Raw genomic sequence first — 23,407 nt, forward strand, 5'->3', positions numbered from 1 at the left:
CCTTTAGCATTGGTGTTCTCACCACTCTGCAGCCCCCCCCCCCCCCCCCTCCCAAAAAGCATCTGCAACGGAGGTTCCTCCCCCCCCCCCCCATCCCAGCAAACATAATGTGAACTCCGTCCCCAACTGGATTCCCCAGATGGTCCGCCCCAACACTGTCCCGGCACAGACCGGCGTTGACAACCTGGCAATATGATGCCATGTCAGCGAGGTATGCCTATTCAGTGAGGGGGGGGGGGGGGGGGTGGTCATGTGGAGAGGGGGCTCGACAAGTATATTTCAGTGTGGATCCTACCATTTCTGGGCGTGAACCTCGTTATGTCACCGGCAAGGGGCATGAAAAATCGGAAAGTGTGAACTCAGCGGCAAGAATCGCACTTTCCGAGGGATTTTCCGCCCGCGGTGTCGCTCTCACTGACGGCTGACGCAGGTTCAACAGCGCCTCCATGAGTTTGGTTTTATTTTTCGAAAATAAAACTCAGTGATCTCCTCTGAGCTTTCAGGAATGTATAGGATAATGTTCACTATGTTGAAAGTTTAAAGTTCCGGAAATCACAAGTTTTAAGAATTGGGGAGCTGGAAAAAAGGAGGTAAATCTGGACAATTTTGTCACTCAGAAGATAATGGAATATGTTACCAGGGAAAGACACTAAAGGGAGCTCATCAATCGGTTCAAGTGACACCATAATGTATTTCTAGACAGCATTGGCTGCTGGAATATGATGATAGTAAAGGTAATCAAGCAAAGTTAATCATTAAATAAGGATTACATTTGAGCAACTGTTTCTTTTTTTGAGAATTTATATGCTTTGAAGTGCCTTAAAATAAAAGCTCACACAAGACCTTTCAAATTGCATCTTTAATGTCATGGGTACTCTTATAAGTGGAATTAAATAGATTTTCTTTATTAAAGTATTCCTTTACATATATAGTACTGTGTCCCTGATAACAACTTTTAGACTTTTGTTTCATTTCACTTTCACTGTGTTGAAGCACCATCATGACATCATTATACAGTGCAACTAATTCACCCCATGGACTTAAATTAACCGAAGGGGACAGGAGAGGGCATAATGGGCGGGATTCTCCGTCCCACCCTATTTCTGGCACAGTGCGCCCCAGTCTGCTGTCGGGAAACCCGAGGGCGTGGGTGCGCTGCCAGCGACACGGAGGAACCTGCCAACAGAAAATCCCGCAGCATATGCATGATGAATATTCACCCACAACTCACATTATTTTACTTTCAACATTTTTTGTTTGTTTACCTCTGTCCCACCAATCTCTGAGTGCTTTCCATTCTTAGATTGTCATCTTTTACCAGGGGTAAGGGGTGAGGACCATGGCTCAAGTTTGAAGTTTGAGTTGCCTGCTTTAAAACTCAATTGAAAAATCTGGTAAGTAATGTTACATCATGGCAAGATGTGGGGTGGGGAGGGGGGAGCACCTTCTATGTTAAAGATTAGACCTTCAGCACCTTGTATTGAATCACAGAAATACGGATTATATAGGCCAAGAGACAAATCACAATGATCAAAGGACAGCACCAAAGAGGTCCCTTTGGATGTTTATCCGTACGCTGTTTATAACTTGAGCACTGACTGTAGTATTGCCCTCACCATCTCCAAAAATCCACCATGTCATGAACTGGGGCTAAAGCATTTGTAAAGGAGTAACCTTCTTCAAAAGCAAAGAAGTGATACCTTACAATCTAAAGTAATCAATCATGCATCACCTCTATTAGAGGAATAACGATGCACATCATTGTTCATCTGTAAAATACACCATCTTAAGGAAACTTGGCTCAACTGCATCCATTTTAGTTCACTATTGATCATGGACTTAAATAAATGTTTTGTTTTAGCAAAGGAGTAGATGACTGAACCTTGCAAATTGGATGTCACTTTTTAAAAATAAATTTAGAGTAGCCAATTCACTTTTTCCAATTAAGGGGCAATTTAGCGTGACCAATCCACCTAGCCTGCACATCTTTGGGTTGTGGGAGTGAAACCCATGCAAACACGGGGAGAATGTGCAAACTCCACACGGACAGTGACCCAGAGCTGGGATCAAACCTGGGACCTTGGCGCAAATTGGATGTCACTTTAAAGGAAGAAGTGCTTTGTGAGGTGCGTACGTTGCAACAAATATCTCTGCTGACTCTGGCAAGGCCTTAAAGGACTGCAAGATTGCTTCTGAATCTGAATGCTTTGATAACATCTTCTGAACTCTGCAGCTCACTGGAAAACTTTATCTTTTTATTTATTTTATTCACAACCAAGGTTCATAGAGGGTAGATGGACAATTTTAATCTGTTTATCTCACCCTTTTGTTTGGAAGTGAATAGCTCCAAAATAAGCAAGTAAGCCTTATCAGTATAAATGTTTGCCTGGAAAACACTCACTTCAAACAAATGCACTGACTGTGAACTTCAGGGTGACTAAAGTGCTGTGTAAGTAAGAGCTTTTGGCCATTTCTCAACTCAGAAGAGGTAGATTTCGCCTGGACACATGGCTAAAATAATTAGTTAAAAGTTTTTTTGGGCTCCTTTGCATTCCCATCATTTTAATTAATTATTTATTTTTCCCATGTGCAAGGAGAAGGGGAGTGCTGTTTCTCTTGCAATTAGCTGACATGGATACAGTGGGGAGAATGGCCTTCATCAATGCTGTAACCATCTATGATTAAAACAAAGGGGCAATCAGTTTTACACAAGTGCTGAGCAACGGCACATAGATCAGGGGCAAACTGGGAAATGTACAGAGGAGCTGTGCTGTGCTGGGCTGATTGACAGGTAAAAGCGTGAGTTTTTCCTTGTATCATTCTGATCCCTTACAAGGGCCAAGGAATAATCCTCCCCAAAGTTTCTATGGGAATGTAGTTTTGCAAATAAATCATGCCACGGAGTAATAAGGACAAAAACAACCTTGATTGTTAAATAAACTTTGCCACCTGGATATTCACAATGATGTCGAGCTTCTCCATGTTTGTGAACAGGGTGGAAGAGGCTGAAATCTGGAGGTCCCATCATCGAATACAGCACCTACTATTTCTGTGGGGGAGGGGTGGACTCGCCTGGGTTAGAATTTCCACACATGCATCTCGCAGAGGTAGCTGTCCATATAAAACAGCAGCTGCCCCCAGTCATATCTGATTTTCGTTGGCCAGGGGTGGGAGTCCTTGGAGAGGCAAAGCATCCTTTTGGAGAATCAGGTCCCAGGACACCTTTGAGGAGGTCAGGTGCTCCTTTGAAGAGGTAGTGTACCCCTTGGGATTATTAAAAGTAGGCATGCATGTGTGTAAAAAGTGCATAATTAATTGCCTAGCTCACCAGAACCATCGAAAGTGTTAAAATGAACTATCAAAGGCAAATGTCACGTTGTCAATGCATTTAAAATTTCTGCCCTTTAAATCTTTGAAAAAAAAAGTCCGGAAGGTTTAAAAAATATTACTTTGCTATTTCACACAATTTGTTGACATAAGCCTGAACGCTACTATTACTGGAGTGACTTGGACTGATGTCACAACATTTTATTATCATGGTAGGGTACCTTCCATTTCATAATTTGATTGATAGTTTTGGGTGACTCTTTGAAGTGGCACTATGAATTCCAATGTTTGTTTTCATATGGGATTAAGCTCTTGAATGAAATGTTTGTTTTTATAAGGATGTAATTGAAGGAATGTAAATGTTATGAGTGAGTTTTACGAATGAGAATTTTAAAAAATAAAGTCCGCAATCGACACTTCAGACTTTATTGCATACAGCCTCAGCACAGGTTCTGATGTCTGCCATGGTAGATAATGGGCATGTTGTCATGGTAGGTGTGAGGGAAAAGAGTGCTGGTTGGAGGTCATTATTTGTCATGGAGGTTACAAAGAGCCATGGAAGGTGGGTTTGAATGCATAGGTTCGCATAGAAGGTATTGGCCCATAGTGGGTGCGTGAAGAGGCAGAAAATGGCATGTGTTTACATGGGTGGGGCATGAGGAGTGAGTGTGGGTGAGGGGAATGAGCTATGAGTGCTTGAATGTTTTGTAATTTATTGCTCTTTTTAAAACTCATGGTCACAGCACTGGAGTCCAGAGGAAGGCCCTCTGCTCAGTCCACCTCTACACCCAGCAGCCTCTCCTCTCATTCTGGGGTCATCGGGCCCGACCCCAGAAAACTCTGTCACCCCAGAATGAAAATCCCAACATCCGGAGCACTTTTTCCTCGGCTGGGTTTATGGAGATGAGAATTGTCCTGACTATATGCTCGTGTCCTGAAAGGGGAAATCCAGGCCTACATTTTCTGAGTTTTAAGATCAAAGATCTGTACTGAATGAATTGATCTTAGTGTAAGAATGTAATAGATGCAGGAATGGGCCACTTGCCCCTCAGGTGCAACAACTGAACTATAGCTAACACCATTAGATGTTAATAATACCATGGAATCTTAATACTTTACTTGAATGGGAAATCAAGGAATCAAATTAAGTTTTCAACTGAATAGCTGAAAATTGCGCAGCAATATATGCACGCCTCTGAGCAAATAGGTTTTTAACAAGTCTCTGTCTTCAGCTTTGTAATGCAGAGGCTTGGGGTGGGATTGTCCGGTCTGCCAGCCGCGTTTTCCAGTGCGGCGCACCAATGCGGCAGTGGGAGTCTCCCTTCCTGCAGCCGGCCAATGGGGTTTCCCATTATGGCCACCCCATGCCATCGGGAAACCTGAGGGCGTTGGTGCACTGCCAGCAGACCGGAGGATCCTGCCGATGGAGATTTCCGCTGATGATTCCTACCAAGGCGGTCTTGTTCAAGTCCCGCTCTGGGACTCGATGGCCAAGTAAGGTGTTTCCATAATGGCAAAATCCTTCCAACGCACAGCAGGTGGCAAAGGTGGGAGACTCCTGGTCAGCCATGCTTGATGTGGAATGGTGCCTCTGGTGACAGGCTAGCGACCTGTCTCAGGAAGAACCTCGCTCTGGGAACAGATGAAAGTCCGCCTTGTGCCCACTAGATGTCGGACAACCAACAACAGTGATCCCTACTGAGAAAGTGGTTTAAAGACACCAGTGCGAAAAATAAGAAATGGCAGGCTACTCAGTGGAATGCATTTCTCTTTTAAGGCAATTGACTAAAATATTAAAGTGACAGCACATCAAATAAAGTTTTCCTCATACTTTCTGTTCGACATTTTCAGAGATGAAATAAATTTGCTTCTTTAGTAGAAAATGCTAATTTCTTGTAATTTTCAGGCAATTAACTCATGGGTGGCAGGTTCAAGATTGCCATCGTTTCCTCAGGGTAAAATATGTTTTCCTCTTTTCCTACTTCAATTGTCAGTCAATCGAAGAACATACATTCTTAAAAGCTTAATTTGCGATTTCAGAGTAGGTGGGATAGTATGACAGATCTGCAAAAATGTCATTGGGGTTCTTGCATCTCAAATTGCAGTAGCAGGAGTTTATCCACATCAGATTCTTGGAGAAGCCCAGGCCGTCGGGGCAGTCAAAATTCACCTCGATGGTCTTCGACTTCTGGGGCGTGCAGCATCGGTCGTCCGTGCAGACACCGCAATACTTTGGCTGGTAGGTGCGGCGGCTCACACAGCCAGACAAGGTGAAGTTCATGGGTTCGACCTGCTTCAGGATGCTGAGGCACTTCTTCCCTTCCTAAGGAGAAAAAGACACCCACCACAGTGAGCAATGTGCTTTGAAAATCTTCTGTCAATTCCCCTCACAAACTGGAGGAGCTCTGTTAGACCAATCCAAAACTTTCCTTTATCCCCCAACAAAACACGACCAACTTCCCCGACCACAACTCATTGCAGTTATAAGTGACATTGTTTTTTATTATTTCTCTCCCCCCCCCCCCCCCACCCCCCCCCCCCCCCCCCCCCCCCCCCCCCCACCCCACCCACAGAACCAACAAGATCAATTAACGTCAAACTGATGGGCCATTGGAAAGCATTGCCGATCTTCTGACCTATCTTCAGGATGACAGCGATATGTTGTAGTCATTCTGATTTGTGCGCAATTTGAATGGAATTTCTGATGTTTGAATGAATGGCGATGATATTTAGGTCAGGTTGGCCTTCATGGACATCCGGTGGCGGCTGTGAAGACACAGGGTGGCTCCTGTTTGAAGGCATTGGTTTTGGCCCCTTTTATCCGAACTTGGGGGAATTTTGGCAGAAACATTGTGCACAGTGTGGCGGGGATCAGTTCTCGCCCAGATGGACATTTCTGTGGGTTACCAAACCCGACAGAAGACACAGAGTTAGCTAAAGAGTTGGAGGAGGCTCGTGATGCAGCTTCAATTGCAAGCGTGGCAGAGAGGGAAAGGATTGTCCTCGATTGGAAAGCTGCCAATGAAACAGTTGATGAGTTTCATTAAGGACGAATTTTGACAGCATCATACAGAAAAGCAGAGTGACTGGTCAACAACGATTGAGGGGGGAGTGACACCTCTTCGCGGGACTTTGGAATGGGTGGAGAAGAGCCTGAAGGTGCAGGAGGTGATGATCCAGGAGGTGTAGAGGGTAGTATCTGACCAGAGATTATGTCGCTGGAAGCAGAGATAGCGATCCTGGGGGACATGGGTAAGACACTGAGAGCAAAGATGGAGGACCAGGAGAACAGGTCCAGGCAGCAGAACCTTTGGATTGTTTGCCTACCAGAGGGATTGGAGGGAACGAGTACTATGGGCTATATCACGAGGTTGCTGGGCGAGAAGGTGCTGGACAAGGCCCCCAAGGTAGATCGAGCTAATACTTGTATATAACTTTGGTAAGGCTGCACTTGGAATATTGCACACAATTCTGGTCACCACACTACCAGAAGGATGTAGAGGCTTTGCAGAGGGTGCAGAGAAGGTTTACCAGGATGTTACCTGGTCTGGAGGGTGTTAACTATACGGAGAGGCTGAATAGACTCAGACTATTTTCATTAGAACAACGGAGGTTGAGGGCTGACCTGATAGAGGTCTACAAGATTATGAGAGGCATGCATAGAGTGGATGGGCAAGCACTCTTTCCCAGGGTGGAGGGGTCAGTCACTACAGGGCAGAGGTTTAAGGTCTGTGGGGAAAAGTTTAGAGGAGATGTGCGTGGCAGGTATTTTACACAGAGGGTGGCGAGTGCCTGGAACGCGCTGCCAGGGGAGGTTGTGGAAGCAGATACATTAACGTGGTTCAAAAGGCATCTTGACAAATACATGGATAGGATGGGTATAGAAGGATATGGCACAAGGAAATGCTGAGGGCTTTGGCCAAGGGTGGTATCATGAAAAGTACAAGCTTGGAGGGCCCAAGCTGTGTTGTTCTTTGTTCTTCTTTGTCCCTGAGGCAGGGGCCAAAGCATAGAGGCCGCTGTGGGCGTTGATTGTGCGTACACAGGACAAGGAAGAGATTCTGAGGTGGGCCAGAACACAATGGATTGCGATTGGGAAGGAAACCAAATCCGGATTGATCAGGACATTGGTGCGAAGCTGGCAAGAGATGGGCAGGGTTCAACAAGGCCAAGGCAGTGTTGTACCGGTGCCAGATTCAGTTTGGGGTGCTGTACCCAGCCAGACATTGGGTCACTTTCAATGGCCAGAAATATTACTTTGGGGCCCCAGAGGAGGCAAATGACTTATTTAAGGAACTTAAACGGGGGGGGGGGGGGGGGGGGGGGGCAGAGCAGAACGGGGAACATGGGGGAATTTCTGTCTCTGTAAAATTTTGTTACCTGTTTCTGTTTGGAGGAGGCTGATATGGGTCGGTTTTTAGATGGGTTGGACTTTGCAGAGTTGGAGGAGACAGGTGCTGGAGGAGCCAGTAGGGCTGAAGGAAGTGATGGAGTGTACTGGCATGATACAGTCCGGTAAGGTGCCGGGGCCGGATGGCTTCCCAGTGGAACTATATAAGCAGTTTGCAGTGGAGTTGACCCCACCTTTTGGGCATGTTTAATGAAGCAGTAGAGAAGGGGGAGATGCGGCTACGCTGGCGCAGGCACTGATTTCACTGATCCTGAAAAAGGGGAAAGATCCATTGGAGTGCGGGTCCTATAGGCCCACCTCGCTGCTGAATACGGATGTGAAAGTCCTGGCAAAGGTATTGGCAAGAAGGTTGGAGGGGTGTGTACCGGAAGTGGTCTCGGAGGATCATACGGGGTTTGTGAAGGCGAGGCAGATCTCTAGTAACATTAGGAGGTTGTTAAACGTAATAATGACCCCGTCAGGGGGACGAGTCCCCAAGGTGATTGTGTCACTGGACGCAGAGAAGGCCTTTGACCGGGTAGAGTGGAGGTATTTGAAATCCTGGGGAAGTTTGTGTTCAGGTCGAGGTTTGTGGTGTGGGCTCGGTTGCTGAATGGTAAGTCTGCGAACAAATGAGATGAACTCGGGGTATTTTGAGTTGCCCGGGGGACCGAGGCAGGGGTGTCCATTGTCCTTACTGTTGGTAGCGATGGGGGGGAGGGGTGGGGGGCGCAGATTGGGTCAGGTTAGAGGAGGAGGCTTGCAAGTGGATGAGTAATCCACTCTGTTTTGAGTAATACAGAGTAATGAGCTCTGGTAATGGCCCGACTGCTGTTCACCCTGAGGCCATATGTGAGGAGTCCGGTGATGGAGTCATCTATACAAATATTGCAACCAGCTGAGGAGGCACTTTAAACTGGATCACATGTCAGTGATGACTCCGCTGTGTGGGAATTATAGCTTTATGCCGGGGGGAATGGATGGGATGTATAGGAACTGGAGGGAGGAGGGTTTAGTGCGGATCAGGGGCATGTTTGCGGAGAGGAAGTTTGTTGAGTTAGAGGAACTGCGGGGGAGATTCGAGCTACCAAGGGGGAGTGAGTTTAGACATTGGCAGGTGCGGGTCTTTGCACGCAAGCAGCTGCCTTAGTTCCCTCAGGCACTGGAGAATAGGCTTTTGGACAAAATGTTGCTCCCGGATGAGCGAGGTGGTGATAGGATTGGAGACATATATGGATGTTTGGGAGAGCTGGGCACAGCCTTAGTGAAAAGGATCAAGCAGAAGTGGGAGGAAGAGTTGGGAAGGAGGATAGGATGGGGACCTTGGTGCAAAGTAATGTGCCAAGTGAACTCAACCTCCTCCTGCACAAGGATGAGTCTTATACAACTTAAGGTGAGATGTGAAGATGCTGGCGTTGGACTGGGGTGGGCACAGTAAGAAGTCTTACAACACTAGGTTAAACTCTAACAGATTTATTTTGAAATCACTAGCTTTTGGAGCGCAGCTGAGGAAGGAGCTATGCTCCGAAAGCTAGTGATTCGAAACAAACCTGTTGGACTTTAACCTGGTGTTGTAAGACTGCTTACAATTTAAGGTGGTGCACAGGGTTCACATGTCCCGGGCCCGGATGAGTGGGCTTTTCCCGGAGGTAGTGGATGGGTGCGAGAGGTATGGAAGGGGGCTGGCGAACTATGCCCTCATGTTCTGGTGGCGTGAGGAGTTGGAGAGCTTTAGGGAGACGGTGTTTGGGATCCTATTGAGGATTGTAGGGGCTGAGATGAAGCCAGACTCTATTCGGTGGCGATCTTTGGGGTGTTGGAGATGCCGGAGGGGATGCGGGTCGATGTTGTAGCCTCCGCCTCTCTAATTGTCGGGCGACGGATACTTGGAGGTTGGCCACACCGCCGGGGGTTGCGGCATGGTTGGGAGACTTGTACGAGTTTCTTAGGCTGGAGATAATTAAATTTGCCTTAAGGCCATTCATGGCTATATTTGAGGAGCTGTTTGTCATGAGGGGGGGGAGTAAATGGGGAAAATGTACAAAGTGTATTCTCTGTTGGCTGCTAAGGCTGTGTTATTATGTTGAATATGTTTGGAATAAAATATCTTTGAAACAAAAGTTGGCCTTCATGGTAATACAACATGCCATTTCAAGGTTGAATCAATGAACACATGTTAGGATTTTTGTTGGATGGAGAAATGTGCCTGGTTAACCAGTGGCAGATTAACATTCCACCTGACAAAACAAACAACCGATTCCATCAGTTCCCAATGGGCAACTTGGGTTGAAATAATCCCCAAGGTAACACCCGCTTGACTGTGAGATTTCTCGTTTGATGGCATGGGGCGATAGATGACCACAAAGGGGAGGGGGAAAGTTTTTTCTATCTTGGTGGGGGAGGGGGTGGTGATAATGGTCATTTGTAAGCCATGGCAAGCATAGTAAGCCACGAGATAGACATATTTCTGATTTTAAAAATGGGTTAAAGGGATATGTTGAATAGGCAGGGAGGTGGATTTGTGACCAGGAAGAGATCAGCCATGATTCCACCTTAGTCGTGAAAATCCAGGCTCCGGAATCTTAGATCTGAGCATGCTCATAAAGTTTGTTCGCCAAAATGATTTATTTTATATTGAGAAATTTTTGCGATTTGATGATATTATCCCATCCTGAGTGTTCCTATTGCCCAATCTCTCCTCGAGAGACCCTGTCAGGAAAGGAATAAAGTGTTCCCCGCGCTCCAATATTCATCCCGTTTTTCCAATTCACCTCTTCTTTGTTTAAGATATTGCCTCCTCTTGGGGTATTCCTCTGCTGCCACTGCAAGCCTTCTAATATCTTGTCAAAATGTTTGACCAGTCTGAGGGAATGAGGCTATCTGGGAGAGTATCAGCGTTGTCTTTGGGTCCAGCAACAATCACTGGGCAGCAATTGAGCAGTAATCCTGCCTGATTATTCCTTTGTGAAGATGGTGGATGGAGTTCCCAGGTCAGCTTCTTTAATCAAACAAGGAACCCTTCTGGACTACTTATGGATCTGAACCATATTTCATTTACCCAGCAAGACACTAGGCCCTGGGAGTAAGAATTTAATGAAATATAATAAGGGAATGTTACCTTGATATGCTTCGTAATGTCAACATTGCAGGGGCGTAAGTAGCAAAGGCGTCTTTCTTTCATCAGTTTGCACTGGCCATTTTCATTTGAAATCCTTGTTGATATTCCCATTCCACAAGATTGTGAGCAAGTGCTCCAAGGTGTAGTTTGCACTAAGCAGTTACGGCGCCACTCTTCCGATTTACCTGTGTAAGCTGGGAGCGGGTAACATGGAGAATTAGTATTATTCTCAAGCCAGGCCTGAAAAAACGTTTTCTGTTCTCTGCTTCCCATATCACTAAAAATGGGGCAACAAGACATCGACTAAGTTTATGATGCAAAACAAATGGTGCCAGAAAGCTTTGCTGAAATCTCGGCCAATTGTGCGGCACTTAGTGCTGCATCTGTAGGTGGTTTTGTAATGCTGATGGAATAATAGTCATACAGCACAGGAGGAGACAATTTGGCCACCATACCTCTGTTGGGTGTTTGAACAATTAACAGACATCCAAGAGCTATCCAATTAGTCCTCCTGCCTTTCCTTTTCCCCATAGTCCTGCAACTCTTTTCACTTTTGAGTATTTATCAAATTGCCTTTTGAACCAAAAAGAAAAATGCATGGTATTCTCCTAAGTCAGGCCGATAAGGAATGTCAGCGACTGACACAGAGCAGAACACCAGGAGAAGGACTGAGGATCTTGAATTTAAGGCCATGGTACCAAAGGTGGAAGATGCCAAATTTAACAATGAAACATGTACATCTCAGAAATATACAAAGTATTTTAGTCTTTCTGGACGGTGATGTGGTCAATTGGGATTCAGAGGGGTCAGTAAGGCAACAGAAGGCTTAGCCTGAGCAACTGGGCATTCAAATATTCAGATCTGCACTTTCACAGTCCCGTGCATGACAGAATCAATTATTGATTGTTCCCTTTATCCCAGATGTCCACACTCTCTTCCCATCCTGATTTAAAACAAATAGCTATATTAGATCTACCACCTTTAAATCTTTATTTTGGACAAGTATTAATCCAGATCTTTTTAAAGGCATCAATTAACCTAAAATTAGTTCATTTTGCAGGTAATCTGTTTCACATCTAGACATATCACTGACATCAGTTATGTCAAAAATATCTTAAACAGTCCAGTTTTGCAGAGGTTATACTTCTCTGGAATGTAAAATTGAGAAACACAGACTGGGAAGGTCCCAGGTTTGTGTCTGGTCTGCTCAGTAAGCTGATCGCAGTTTGGACAAATAAATTGTTGCAAAACTAGTTTCAGAGCCTCTGGCAGGCATGGACGAACAGTCCAGGATTTCCAATTAGAATTAGAATCCCGTGACTTGCTGACACGTGTACATGAGTGGTATCTACTGCAATTATGTTCAAATTAGAGGTAATTTCCCACCCTTGCACCACCCCGCCTGTCAATTGGCCCACGTAGGCTGCTGTGAAACACTACCACCATTCACAAGTGTCGCTTGCACAAGGTACTGGAAGATACTAAAAAATCACTCCAGCAAGCAATAGTGCCTTTAGGGTAAAGCAGCAAAAATGGAGGGGCCGGGGAGCAGATGAATTATAGAGTTGTAGAATGGCACTGCTTAGAAGGAGGCATTAAATGCGCTGTACCTGTGCCAATGCTTTAAAAGAGATCAGTCTCAATGCCCTGCGGTCCTATAAATCTTTCAAGTGTATATCCAATTCTCTTTTGAAAAGTTATTATTGAATCCACTTCCACTCTTTCATTTCTCAGTTTGCAAAGATCTCCAGAAAGCTCCAATGAACTGGGACATGAGTATTCCGCTTCCTGCTTGAATTCTCCTACCTGACATGGACACATGACGAGGGGCAGTCTTTCTGAGCTTCTTCGATTCATCACAGATCCACCGCTCACAGCATTTCCCTGGCATTTTAACACGTCTGGGATTCTGACACCAGACAAGTGGGGGTCGGGACTGTCTGCACTTAGGGATGCAGCCAATAACGCCATTTAAACATGTACATTTGTACTTGCAGTTGGGTTGAAAGCCTTGGCCATTGGCATACCAAACTCCATTGAGCTCACACCCGACTCCAACCGTATCTAAGAGTAATAAAACAAAAGATTAATTTTAAATCTATGAAGTAAGCTCACGTATTACTTACCCTTTAACAATGCAGACAATTAGTTTATTTGATTTGTCATGGTAGTGATAACAGGTCATTCAAATTGATGGTAACAATGATAATTTCTGCTATTCTTAATTCCAACAGAGGATGGCACTATTTCCACTAGGGAGTGGAAAGTAACCTTTTTACGGGGTTTAACAAAAGGACCTCCAGCCGTGAGGACCCAATACGTCCCTGTTCCTGCCCAGAGAAAGGTTCCCTCACTCTTTTAATCCTTTGCTTTACAGCCCCTGATTCTCTTAGATTCTCCAATCTGATGGCAAAGGTGACAACACTTCCCACCAATTTGTTCAGCGACCCTATCAATGAGTCCCAACAGCACTCTGACTGGAAAATGAGGTGGGAGCAGTCACATTTGTTCATCAATGCAATGTGTGCACCTGTTATCACTGCACCCTTGGGCGAACTCTCATAGTTCAAAGTAATAGGGGAGGGCAGCTGCTGTCACAGCTCTCTGTCACCTTGTCCATTCCTCCGTATCTGGGAAGTGCATGTCCTCAGGTATGTAGGAGAGAATTATTCAGGTCACAAATTAATTTGGCTAACCCTGTGCCATGGGAGATTGCCTAATATGGTTTCAGATACAGTATTTCCTGCTTTTTCATTCTTGGGATGTGGGCAAAGCTCATAATTATTGCACATTCCTAAATGCCCTGAGAAGGTAGTACTAATCTTCCCTTAGCTTGTGTTTGATATAGCTGACTGATTGCTAGGCTTTGGAGAGGGCAGTTAAACTCAAACACCTTAGAGTAGGCCTGGAGTCACTTATAGGTCAGAACAGGTGAAGGAAACTGAACAAATTAGTGAATCAATGAGTTTTAATGACATGCTCAACGAATACCTTAAAATGTTTTACACCATTAAAGGTGCTACATATCGCGACACATAATTAAAAAATAAAATTTAGAGTACCCAATTCATTTTTTCCAATTGAGGGGCAATTTAGGTTGTCCAATCCACCCATCCTGCACATCTTTGAGTTGTGGGGGCGAAACCCACACAAACACGGGAAGAATGTGAAAAGTCCACACGGACAGTGACCCAGGGCCGGGATCGAACCTGGAACCTCAGCGCCGTGAGGCAGCAGGGCTAACCCACTGCACCACCGTGCTGTCTATCTTGACACATAAATAAATAAATAGCCAGTAGCCAGGGAGAAGTAGCCAGGACAAGACAGAAAGAGGAACGTGAGGCAGAACCGGGGGGGGTGGTTGGGGGGTGGGTGGGTGGTTGGGTGGGGTGGGTGGGTGGTGGGGGTGTTTGGGGGGGGGGGGGGGGTGAGGTAACAAAACCCGGCAACAAATAAAGAATGGGGAGCAGCAGTGAAGGGAGGGAAGGGGGTTCATGGAGAGGGGAGTTGGGTGGAGCGGGGTGGGGGTGGGGGGGGTGGAGAGAAGATTGTACGCTGAGCCAGACAGACTGTAAATAGAGAAACCTAAGAAGAAGCCTTTCAGTACAATAAATGAGAGCGAACAGCAATGTATATAAAATCGAAAATGCCAATAAAAAGATTCTTTAAAAAAGGTGCTATATATCTAACTGAACAATGGGCAGCCTTTAAAGTACAAATAGTTTGTTCACAGCGAAGGTATATTTCCCACAAAGGGGAAAGGGGAGGCAAACAAATACAGAGCCCCCTGGTTAGTGAAAAAGATAGAGATAAAGATGAAGCAGGAAAAATCATGATGCTCATTTTGAGAGCTGGTAGAAACATAATAGGCCAAATGGCCTTCTGTGCCGTAACAAAAATAAACATGTGTTCATACCAGATATGATACAGACAGAACCAAGCTGAATATTGAAGGCTCACAGAGGAATTGAGAAAGCAAATAAGAGAAACAAAGAAAGTGTATGAGAAGAGACTGGCAGCTAACATAAAAAGTGAATCCAAAAGTCATATAAATAAGTAATGGGTGGAAGAGGTGGCATGAGGCTGATTAGGGTCCAAAAATTTACGCATGGAGGCAGGGGGTACGGCTCTCGCTATTAAATGGATACTCTGTGTCAGTCTTTGTCAAGAATGCTGCCCAATCATGGTGAAGGAGAAGGTCATTTGGACACTTAACGGGTTTAAAATTGACGAGGAGGAGGCACTGGATGTACTTAAGACAGCAGGTCTGGATGGAAGGATGCTGAGAGAAGACAGAATGGGGATTGCGGAGGCACTGACCATAGTATTTCAATATTCCTTAGACTCAGGGGTGCCAGAGGACTGGAGAATAGCACATAGAACACAGAACATAGAACTAACCCTGTATTCAGCGTTCAAATTCGACCTTCCAAAATGAATCACTTCACATGTTACAGCTTTGTTTGAGAAAGGGTGTAATGATAAGCTTAATAACGACTGATTCCTTTTTGTCATTTGTTTATGTTAACATGCGGCCTAATGGTGGGAGGATGAGATCGTTGTTATTGATATGGGGATTGACATTACATTCGTTGCTGATTATTGTTTATTGTTGGGTGTAAATTTGGGAGAAAATGTGAAAAAGGAGGAGAATAAAAAATATTTAAAAATAAAATAACGACAGTTTAACATCAGTGGTGGAGTAGGTTTTAAAATGATCATTTGGGACAAAATTAATAGTCACTTGGTTAATAAAGGAAAGTCAGCACGGATTTGTTAAGGATAAATAATGTTCAATTTACTTGCTTGAGGTTTGTTGAGGAGATAACAGGGAGGGTTAATTAGGGTAATACGGTTGATGTCATGTACATGGACTTGGTGGCTTCAGGGCAGTCTCCAGACCAAGGTCAAAGGACAAAATCCCCTTCACCCTTCATCAATGACCTCCATGATTAGATCAGAAGTTGGGATGTTCACTGATGATTGCACAATATTCAGCATCACTCACAACTCCTCAGATAATAAAGCAGCCCATGTCCAAATGCAGTGAGACGTGGACAATATTCAGGCTTGGGCTGACAAGTGGCAAGTAACATTCGCACCACACAAGTGCCAGGCAATGACCATCTCCAACAAGAGAGAATCTAAGCCTTGACATTCAATGGCATTGCCAATACCGAGTCCTCCACTATCAAAATTCCGGGAGTCACATAGAAACTGAACTGGACTAGCCACATTAATACTGTGGTGACAGGAGCAGATCAGAGGCTAAGAATCCTGCAGCAAGTAACTTTCCCCCTGATTCCAGAAAGCCTGTCCACCAACTACAAGGTACAAGTCAACAGTGTGAAGGAATAGTCTCCATTTGCCTCGATGGGTGCAGCTCCAAATATACTAAAGATGTCCAGCACCATCTGAGACAAAGCAGCTTACTTGATTGGCACTCCATCCACAAGCATTCACTCCATCCACCACCAATGCACAGTGGCAACCGTGTGTACCATCTAAAAGATGCAGGTACTCACCAAAGTTCCTTAGGCAGCACCTTCCAAACCAATGACAACTACCATCTAGAAGGACAAGGGCAGCAGACTCATGGGGACACCATCACCTGGAGATTCCCCATCAAGCCTGGCTTGGAAATATAATGCCATCCTTTCACCGTCGCTGGGTCAATGTCCTGTGATTCCCTGCCTACAGCACTGTGGATGTACCAACACTACACGGACTGCAGCGGTTCAAGAAGACTGCTCACCACCACATTCTGAAGAGTATTTAGGGATGGGCAATAAATGCGGGCCTAACCTGTGATGCTAAAGAATTAATTTTTAAAAAATGATCCCATTGGTGGAAGAATCAAGAGGGCACAGATTTAAGAAACGATGGTGTCATGATGAAAATGTTTTCCTGCAGTGAGTGTTTAGGATCAGAAACGTTCTGCACTTCCGGTGGCGGCTATAATGGAGTAGGTCGCACATTTGGTGGTTCCCGCTCGGGTCGGACCTTTGGACCTTTTCCCCCGATTTGTTATCGGATTTGACTTGGAAAATTGATGATAGAGGCAATTGTGGAGTGGATTCCCAGATCGGTGCATGGAGAGGAGGACTAGCAGTGCTCGCAAAGGAAGGAACAGACGAACAGAGAAGGCCTGGGCTGAAGCTGCAGCGGGAGAAAGCATGGCAGATGACTGGGGCCCTGATTTGTCGACCCAGCGGTCAATGGAGCAGTTTATTCAGGAGGGCTTCGCCAAGCAGAAGCAGGAATGCTTGGACCCGATTAAAGAATCAATTGCGCGGCTGGAGCTCAGATTGGATGCCCAAGATCGGGCGACCCAGAAAGTAGAGAAGGCACTTGCTGAGCAGGAGGAACATCAAACTGCAGTGGAGCTGGAGGTGGGGATGCTGTGCGACCAGCAGAAGAAGCTCCTGGAGAAGGTGGAGGACCTAGAGAATAGGTCCCGCTGGCAGAACTTGATAATCGTGGGTCTCCCGGAGGTGTCCGAAGGAGCGGACGCTGGGGCATACATAGCGGGCATGTTCGAGAAGTTTCTGGGGGATGGGACGTTCTCCCGATCCTTGGAGGTGGACAGGGCTCACACAGCGCTCGCGAGGAAGCTGCGAGTGGAGGACTCCTCGAGGGCAACGGTGGTGAGATTCCACAGGTACTTGGACAAGGAGTGTATTTTACGGTGGACCAGGCAGACACGGAGTTGTAAATGGGAGAACAATATCCTGCGGATCCATCAGGATCTGAGTGCAGACGTGGCCAGGAGAAGAGTGGGGTTCAATCAGATAAGGTAGACCCTTTTTAAGAAAGAGGTGAAGTTTGGACTGCTGTATCCGGCCCGTTTCTGGGTCACGTATGAGGAGCAACATTTTTATTTTGAGTCGCCCGAGGAAGCGATGGACTTCACGAGAAGTAAAGGACTGATGGCGGACTGAGGACTTTGAACATTGCTGCAGCGTTCACGTTAAAAAAGTTTCTTGTTTTTTTGGTCATTATTTGTAATGCCGTCTGTACTGATTTGGGGCCCGTTGCAGAGCTCAGTGAGTTAAAGTTTACATTTGCACTGATGGGGATGGAGGTGTGTTTGTTAGATGCTGGATCTTCTGCTTGATCTTTTCTTTGTTTATCGGAATTATTTTTGGGGCAATTGTGTTGGGGCTGGTTTTGGTTTGAATATGTGTGTCTGAGTGGGGGTAGGGAAACATAGGTGGGAGAATATCTGGCGCCACGGGCGGGGGTCACCAAGCTAGCTGGGCGGGCTAGCACAGTGGGGGGGGGGGTGTGTAGATGTTATGCTTGTTGAAGGGGTTGGTTTACATCGTGCTGTTACTGAGGGGGGAAGGGGGGAAAACGTTCTGCTGACAGGGGAAGGACTTTTGCTGTGGGACAGAAAGGATGTCGGGGGCGGAGGCTGCCTGGGGGTGGGCCAGTGGAGGCGTGGGTCACAGGCTGGACACTGGCCCAAGAAAGGTGATGGCTGATCGGCGAAGGGGGGTTCGATGAGCCCCCCAACTCGGCTGATCACATGGAATGCGAGAGGGCTAAATGGGCCGGTTAGAGGGCATGCGCGATTTGAGAGGACTGAAGTCGGACGTGGTAATGTTACAGGAGACGTACCTTAGAGTCGCTGATCAGATCAGATTAAGGAAGGGATGGGTCAGACAGATTTTTCACTCGGGGCTGGACTCGAAGACTAGAGGGGTCGCGATCCTGATTAATAAGCGAGTGGTGTTTGAGGTGGGAAGAATAGTTACGGATGTGGAGGCTGGTACATCATGGTCAGTGGGAAACTGGAGGGGTTGGCAGGTGGTACTAATAAATGTGTATGCAACAAATTGGGATGATGTGGAGTTTATAAAGAGGATGCTGGGGAATAACCCGGACCTGATTCGCATAAATTGGTCATGGGAGGGGACTTTAACACAGTTATTAACCCTGGGTTAGACCGGTCAAGATGGGCATGGTGCCAGCAATGGCAAAGGAGCTAAAGGGGTTCATGGAGCAGATGGGGGGGTGGACCCATGGAGATTTGGGCAGCCAAGAGTGAAGGAGTTTTCCTTCTACTCGCATGTGCATAAAATGTACTCCCGGATTGACTTTTTTATCCTGAACAGGGCCTTACTGACAGGGGTAGTGGACACTGGGTATTCAGCAATCACGATCTCGGTCTATGCCCCGCATTGGGTTGACCTACAGGTGAGCAAGGAGAGTAGCCAGTGCCCGCACTGGAGGCTGGATGTTGGACTTTTAGCCAATGAGGAGGTGTGCGGGCGGCTGATGAAATGTATTCGGAACTACCAGGAAGTCAACGACACGGGTGAAGTTTCGGCAGCGGTGACCTGGGAGGCATTAAAGGCGGTGATTAAAGGGGAGATGATCTCGGTACGGGCCCATAGGGAGAAGGCAGACAGGGCAGAGACAGACCGGCTGATAAAGGAGATATTGCAGGTTGATAGGAGGTATGTGGAGACCCCAGAGGCAGGGCTTTTAAGGGAACGACGGAGGCTACAGGTGGAGTTCGGCTTGTTAACCACAGGGAGGGCGGTGGAGCAGCTGAGAAAGGCGAGGGGGCGATCTATGAGCATGGGGAGAAGGCCAGCAGAATGTTTGCACAGCATCTTAGAAAGAGGGAGGCAGCCAGGGAGATAGGGAAAGTAAAGACTGGGGACGGAAGCCTGGTTGGAGACTCAGCAGGGGTGAATAAGGCGGTCAAGGAGTTTTACAATAGGCTGTATGAGTCGGAACCCCCAGCTGGGCCGGAGGGGATGAGGCACTTCTTAGGGGGACTGAATTTCTCGACAGGGGGTTGGTAGAAGGGCAGGGGGCCCCGATCGGGTTGGAAGAGATAGCGGAGGGTCTGAAGGCCATGCAGTCGGGTAAAGTCCCAGGGCCTGATGGGTACCCAGTGGAGTTCTATAAAATGTTCTCTGGGATATTGGGGCCGCTGTTGATGAGGACATTCAATGAGGCAAGAGAGCGTGGGGTGCTTCCCCCGACGATGTCACAGGCCACAATCTCATTGATCCTGAAGCGGGCCAAGAACCTGGAGCTGTGTGGGTCTGACAGGCTGATATCCCTGTTGAATGTGGACGCCAAACTGCTGGCCAAAATCTTGTCCTCTAGGAATGAAGATTGTGTTCCGGACGTTATTGGAGAGGACCAGACTGGGTTTGTTAAGGGTAGGCAGTTGGTGGCCAATGTAAGAAGGTTGTTAAATGTGATCATGATGCCCCCGGAAGGTAGGGAGGTGGAGGTAGTGGTCGCAATGGATGCAGAGAAGGCTTTTGATCGGGTAGAATGGAATTATCTGTGGGAGGTACTGGGACGGTTCGGATTTGGGCGGGGCTGTATTGACTAGGTCAGGTTGTTGTTTCAGGCTCCTGTTGTTGCGAGCGTACGGACGAACAGGACAACATCGGACTATTTTAGGCTGCATCGGGGGACGAGACAGGGATGCCCCCTCTCCCCACTGTTGTTCGTGTTAGACATAGAGCCGCTGGCAATTGCGCTGCTGGAAGGGGCTGGGGGGGGAGTGGAACACAAAGCCTCGCTTTACGCAGAAAACCTGCTCCTGTATGTATTGGACCCATTAAAGGGGATGGAAGAAATTATGAGGATTCTGGGGGAATTTCTCCAGTTTTCGTGGTATAAACTAAATATGGGGGAAAGTGAGATGTTTGCGGTCCAGGCAAGGGGGCAGGAGAGGCGATTGGGGGAGCCGCCGTTTAGGGTGGTAGGAGGAAGCTTTTGGTACCTAGGCATCCAGGTGGAGCGGGAATAGGAACATCTGCACAAGTTAAATCTGGCCCGACTGGTAAACCAAATGACGGAGGGTTTTTGGAGGTGGGACACGCTCCCGTTGTCACTAGCTGGGAGGGTGCAGACAGTGAAAATGACGGTCCTCCTGAGATTCCTGTTTGTGTTTCAGTGTCTCTCCATCTTTATTCTACGGTCCTTTTTTAAACGGGTCAATAGGTAATCACTGACTTTGTATGGGCGGGTAAGACACCGCGAGTAAGGAAGGTAATGCTTGAGTGGAGATGGTGGAGGGAGGGCGGGCTGGCACTGCCGAACTTCAGTAATTACTATTGGGCAGCGAATATAGCTATGATCAGGAAGTGGGTGGTGGGGGAAGGGTCAGTATGGGAGCGTATGGAGGCGGCTTCATGCAAGGGCACCAGCTTGGGGGCGTTGATAACAGCGCCTCTGCCGTTCCCGCCGGCACGGTACTCCACCAGCCCTGTGGTGGTGGCGGCCCTGAGGATCTGGGGGCAGTGGAGGAGGCATGAGGGAGCGGAGGGAGCATCGGTGTGGTCCCCAATCTGTAATAATCACCTGTTTGCCCCGGGAAGGCTGGATGGAGGGTTTCGGAGATGGCAGATAGCAGGGATTGAGAGGATGGGGTATATGTTTATAGAGGGGAGCTTTCCTAGCCTGAGGGAGCTGGAGGAGAAATTTGGATTGGCGAGGGGAAATTAATTTTGGTACCTGCAGGTGCGGGACTTCCTACGCAGGCAAGTTTCAACCTCCCGCTTCTACCACCAAGGGGGATACAGTTTCTGGGTGGGCGAAGGGAGGGTCTCTGACATTTGCAAGGAACTCATGGGGTCAGAGGAGACGCAGACCGAGGAGCTGAAATGCAAGTGGGAAGAGGAGCTGGGAGGAGAGATAGAGGATGGTCTCTGGGTGGACGGGTTGAGTAGAGTGAACGCGTCCACAACATGTGCCAGGCTCAGCCTGATACAATTCGAAGGTTGTTCACTGGGCTCACATGACAGTGGCCATGATGAACAGGTTCTTTGGGGGAGAAGATAGGTGCGCAAGGTGTGCGAGAGGGCTAGCGAACCATGTCCACATGTTCTGGGCATGCCCGAAGTTTAGGGGATTCTGGGAGGGCTTTGTGGATGCCATGTCCAAGGTATTAAAACAAGGGTGGCACCAAGTCCAGAGGTGACGATTTTCGGAGTGTCGGAAGACCTGGGAATCCAGGAGGAGAAAGAGGCAGACGTCCTGGCCTTTGCTTCCCTGGTAGCCCGGAGATGGATACTATTAGTTTGGAGGGACTCAAAGACACCGAAGTCGGAGACCTGGCTATCGGACATGTCTAGCTTTCTCTGTTTGGAGAAAATCAAGTTCCCCTTGAGAGGGTCACTGTTAGGGTTCGCCCGGAGGTGGCAGCAGTTTGTCGACCTCTGCGGAAAATTAACCGTCAGCAGAGGGGGGGGGGGGGGGGGGGGGGGGGGGGGGGGATGGCTGCTGGGGGTTAGCTTAGTTTACAGTAGGGGGTTAGTAAAGATGGGACCTGTAAGGGAGGAAGACGGCTTTTGCACTATGTTTATAAATTCATGTGCATTATTTATTTTCTTGTCGTAAAACCATAAATGCCTCAATAAAATGTTTATAAGAAAAAAGAAAAGTTCTGCAGCAGAGTGTGGTTGAGACAGGGACAACTGAGGCTGTCAAAAGGGAATTGGATCATGATCTGAAAAGGAAATAATTGCAAGGTAATGGGGAAAAGGGAAGGGAGTGGCACGAGATGAATTACTCGCTCAGAGGGCCAGCACAGAAATGATAGGCTGAATGTCCTCCTTCTGTGCTGTGATGATTCTATAAATCTGTTTATATTTTGGATTTATGAGCATGTCAATCCTGCATGATGTTGGAACATGGCTGTACTTCATCACGATTGCTTATAAACTGCCTGAGCTTCGCCCAGACTAGTCGTTTGAAAGATCAAGTAAAAATGCTTAAGGAAGTCGCAAAGCATATAACTAGATCAATGAAAACCAATAACAGATCGATGAATGTCAATTTGACCAGCCCAGTTTCAGAACAAACAGTCCGTTTTTAACATTTCCATGCAATCTCTTCCAGGTCAAGGTTCAAGTCCTGATCTCAACTAAATTAGATAATCTTACCCAGAACAGTCATACTGTTCATGCTGAAATAGCTTATCTTACCGAAGATAGCCTAAATGTTACACTCATCATTAGAGGTGGGTGGAGGATGTAGTGTGTGGTGAATCATAATAGCATAATTCACACTGTTATCACACATGTTGTACCATGTCTCTGTAAGCTCGGCACACGAGCAGTGCGCGGCTTTGCCCCTAGGGGGAGGTGTACTGGGAATGTACAGAAGTTTGTACTGGGCTCCACCCTTGGCTCCGCCCATGACTTCTCCCCCCCCCACTGGTTGTATAAAGCTTGGCAGCCGGAGCCTGCCTGCCAGTTCATCTAGAGTTCATCTCAGTCACAGGCAGGCTCTGTAGTAAGACGATTAAAACCACTGTTCACTTCTAACCACATGTCGCAGTGAATTGATGGTCTCATCAATTTAATCGTCTTAAGAAACAGTAAGGAACGACTATGGAATCAGCCCTCAAGCCTGATCGACTGGAACTCGACCCACAGGATGCAGAGGCGAAATAAATCTTTTCGCATTGGCTCCGATGTTTTAAGGCCTACCTGGCTGAAGCAAGCACCCCAGAAACGACGGAGGAGCAGAAACTCAGCCTACTGCACGCAAGGGTGAGCCATCGTATATCTACTCAGTTAAATTGTACC

At 47.0% G+C, this 23,407-nt stretch overlaps 1 protein-coding gene across 1 annotated transcript in view; it reads right to left on the reverse strand.

The window, feature by feature from the left end:
* Window positions 1–841: 841 nt before the first annotated feature.
* LOC119972311 (CCN family member 4-like) overlaps window positions 842–23,407 on the reverse strand; it is a 115,399-nt gene continuing 92,833 nt past the window's right edge. Inside the window, exons 3-5 of the mRNA XM_038808815.1 lie at window positions 12,642–12,899; window positions 10,836–11,029; window positions 842–5,650 (exon numbers count right to left, since the gene is read on the reverse strand). Of these exons, the coding sequence (XP_038664743.1) occupies window positions 5,351–5,650; window positions 10,836–11,029; window positions 12,642–12,899 (752 nt within the window). The 3' untranslated portion in view covers window positions 842–5,350. The remainder of the gene's footprint in view (window positions 5,651–10,835; window positions 11,030–12,641; window positions 12,900–23,407) is intronic.

Source organism: Scyliorhinus canicula, chromosome 10 (assembly GCF_902713615.1).
Source record: "Scyliorhinus canicula chromosome 10, sScyCan1.1, whole genome shotgun sequence".
NCBI classification, from domain to species: Eukaryota; Metazoa; Chordata; class Chondrichthyes; order Carcharhiniformes; family Scyliorhinidae; genus Scyliorhinus; species Scyliorhinus canicula.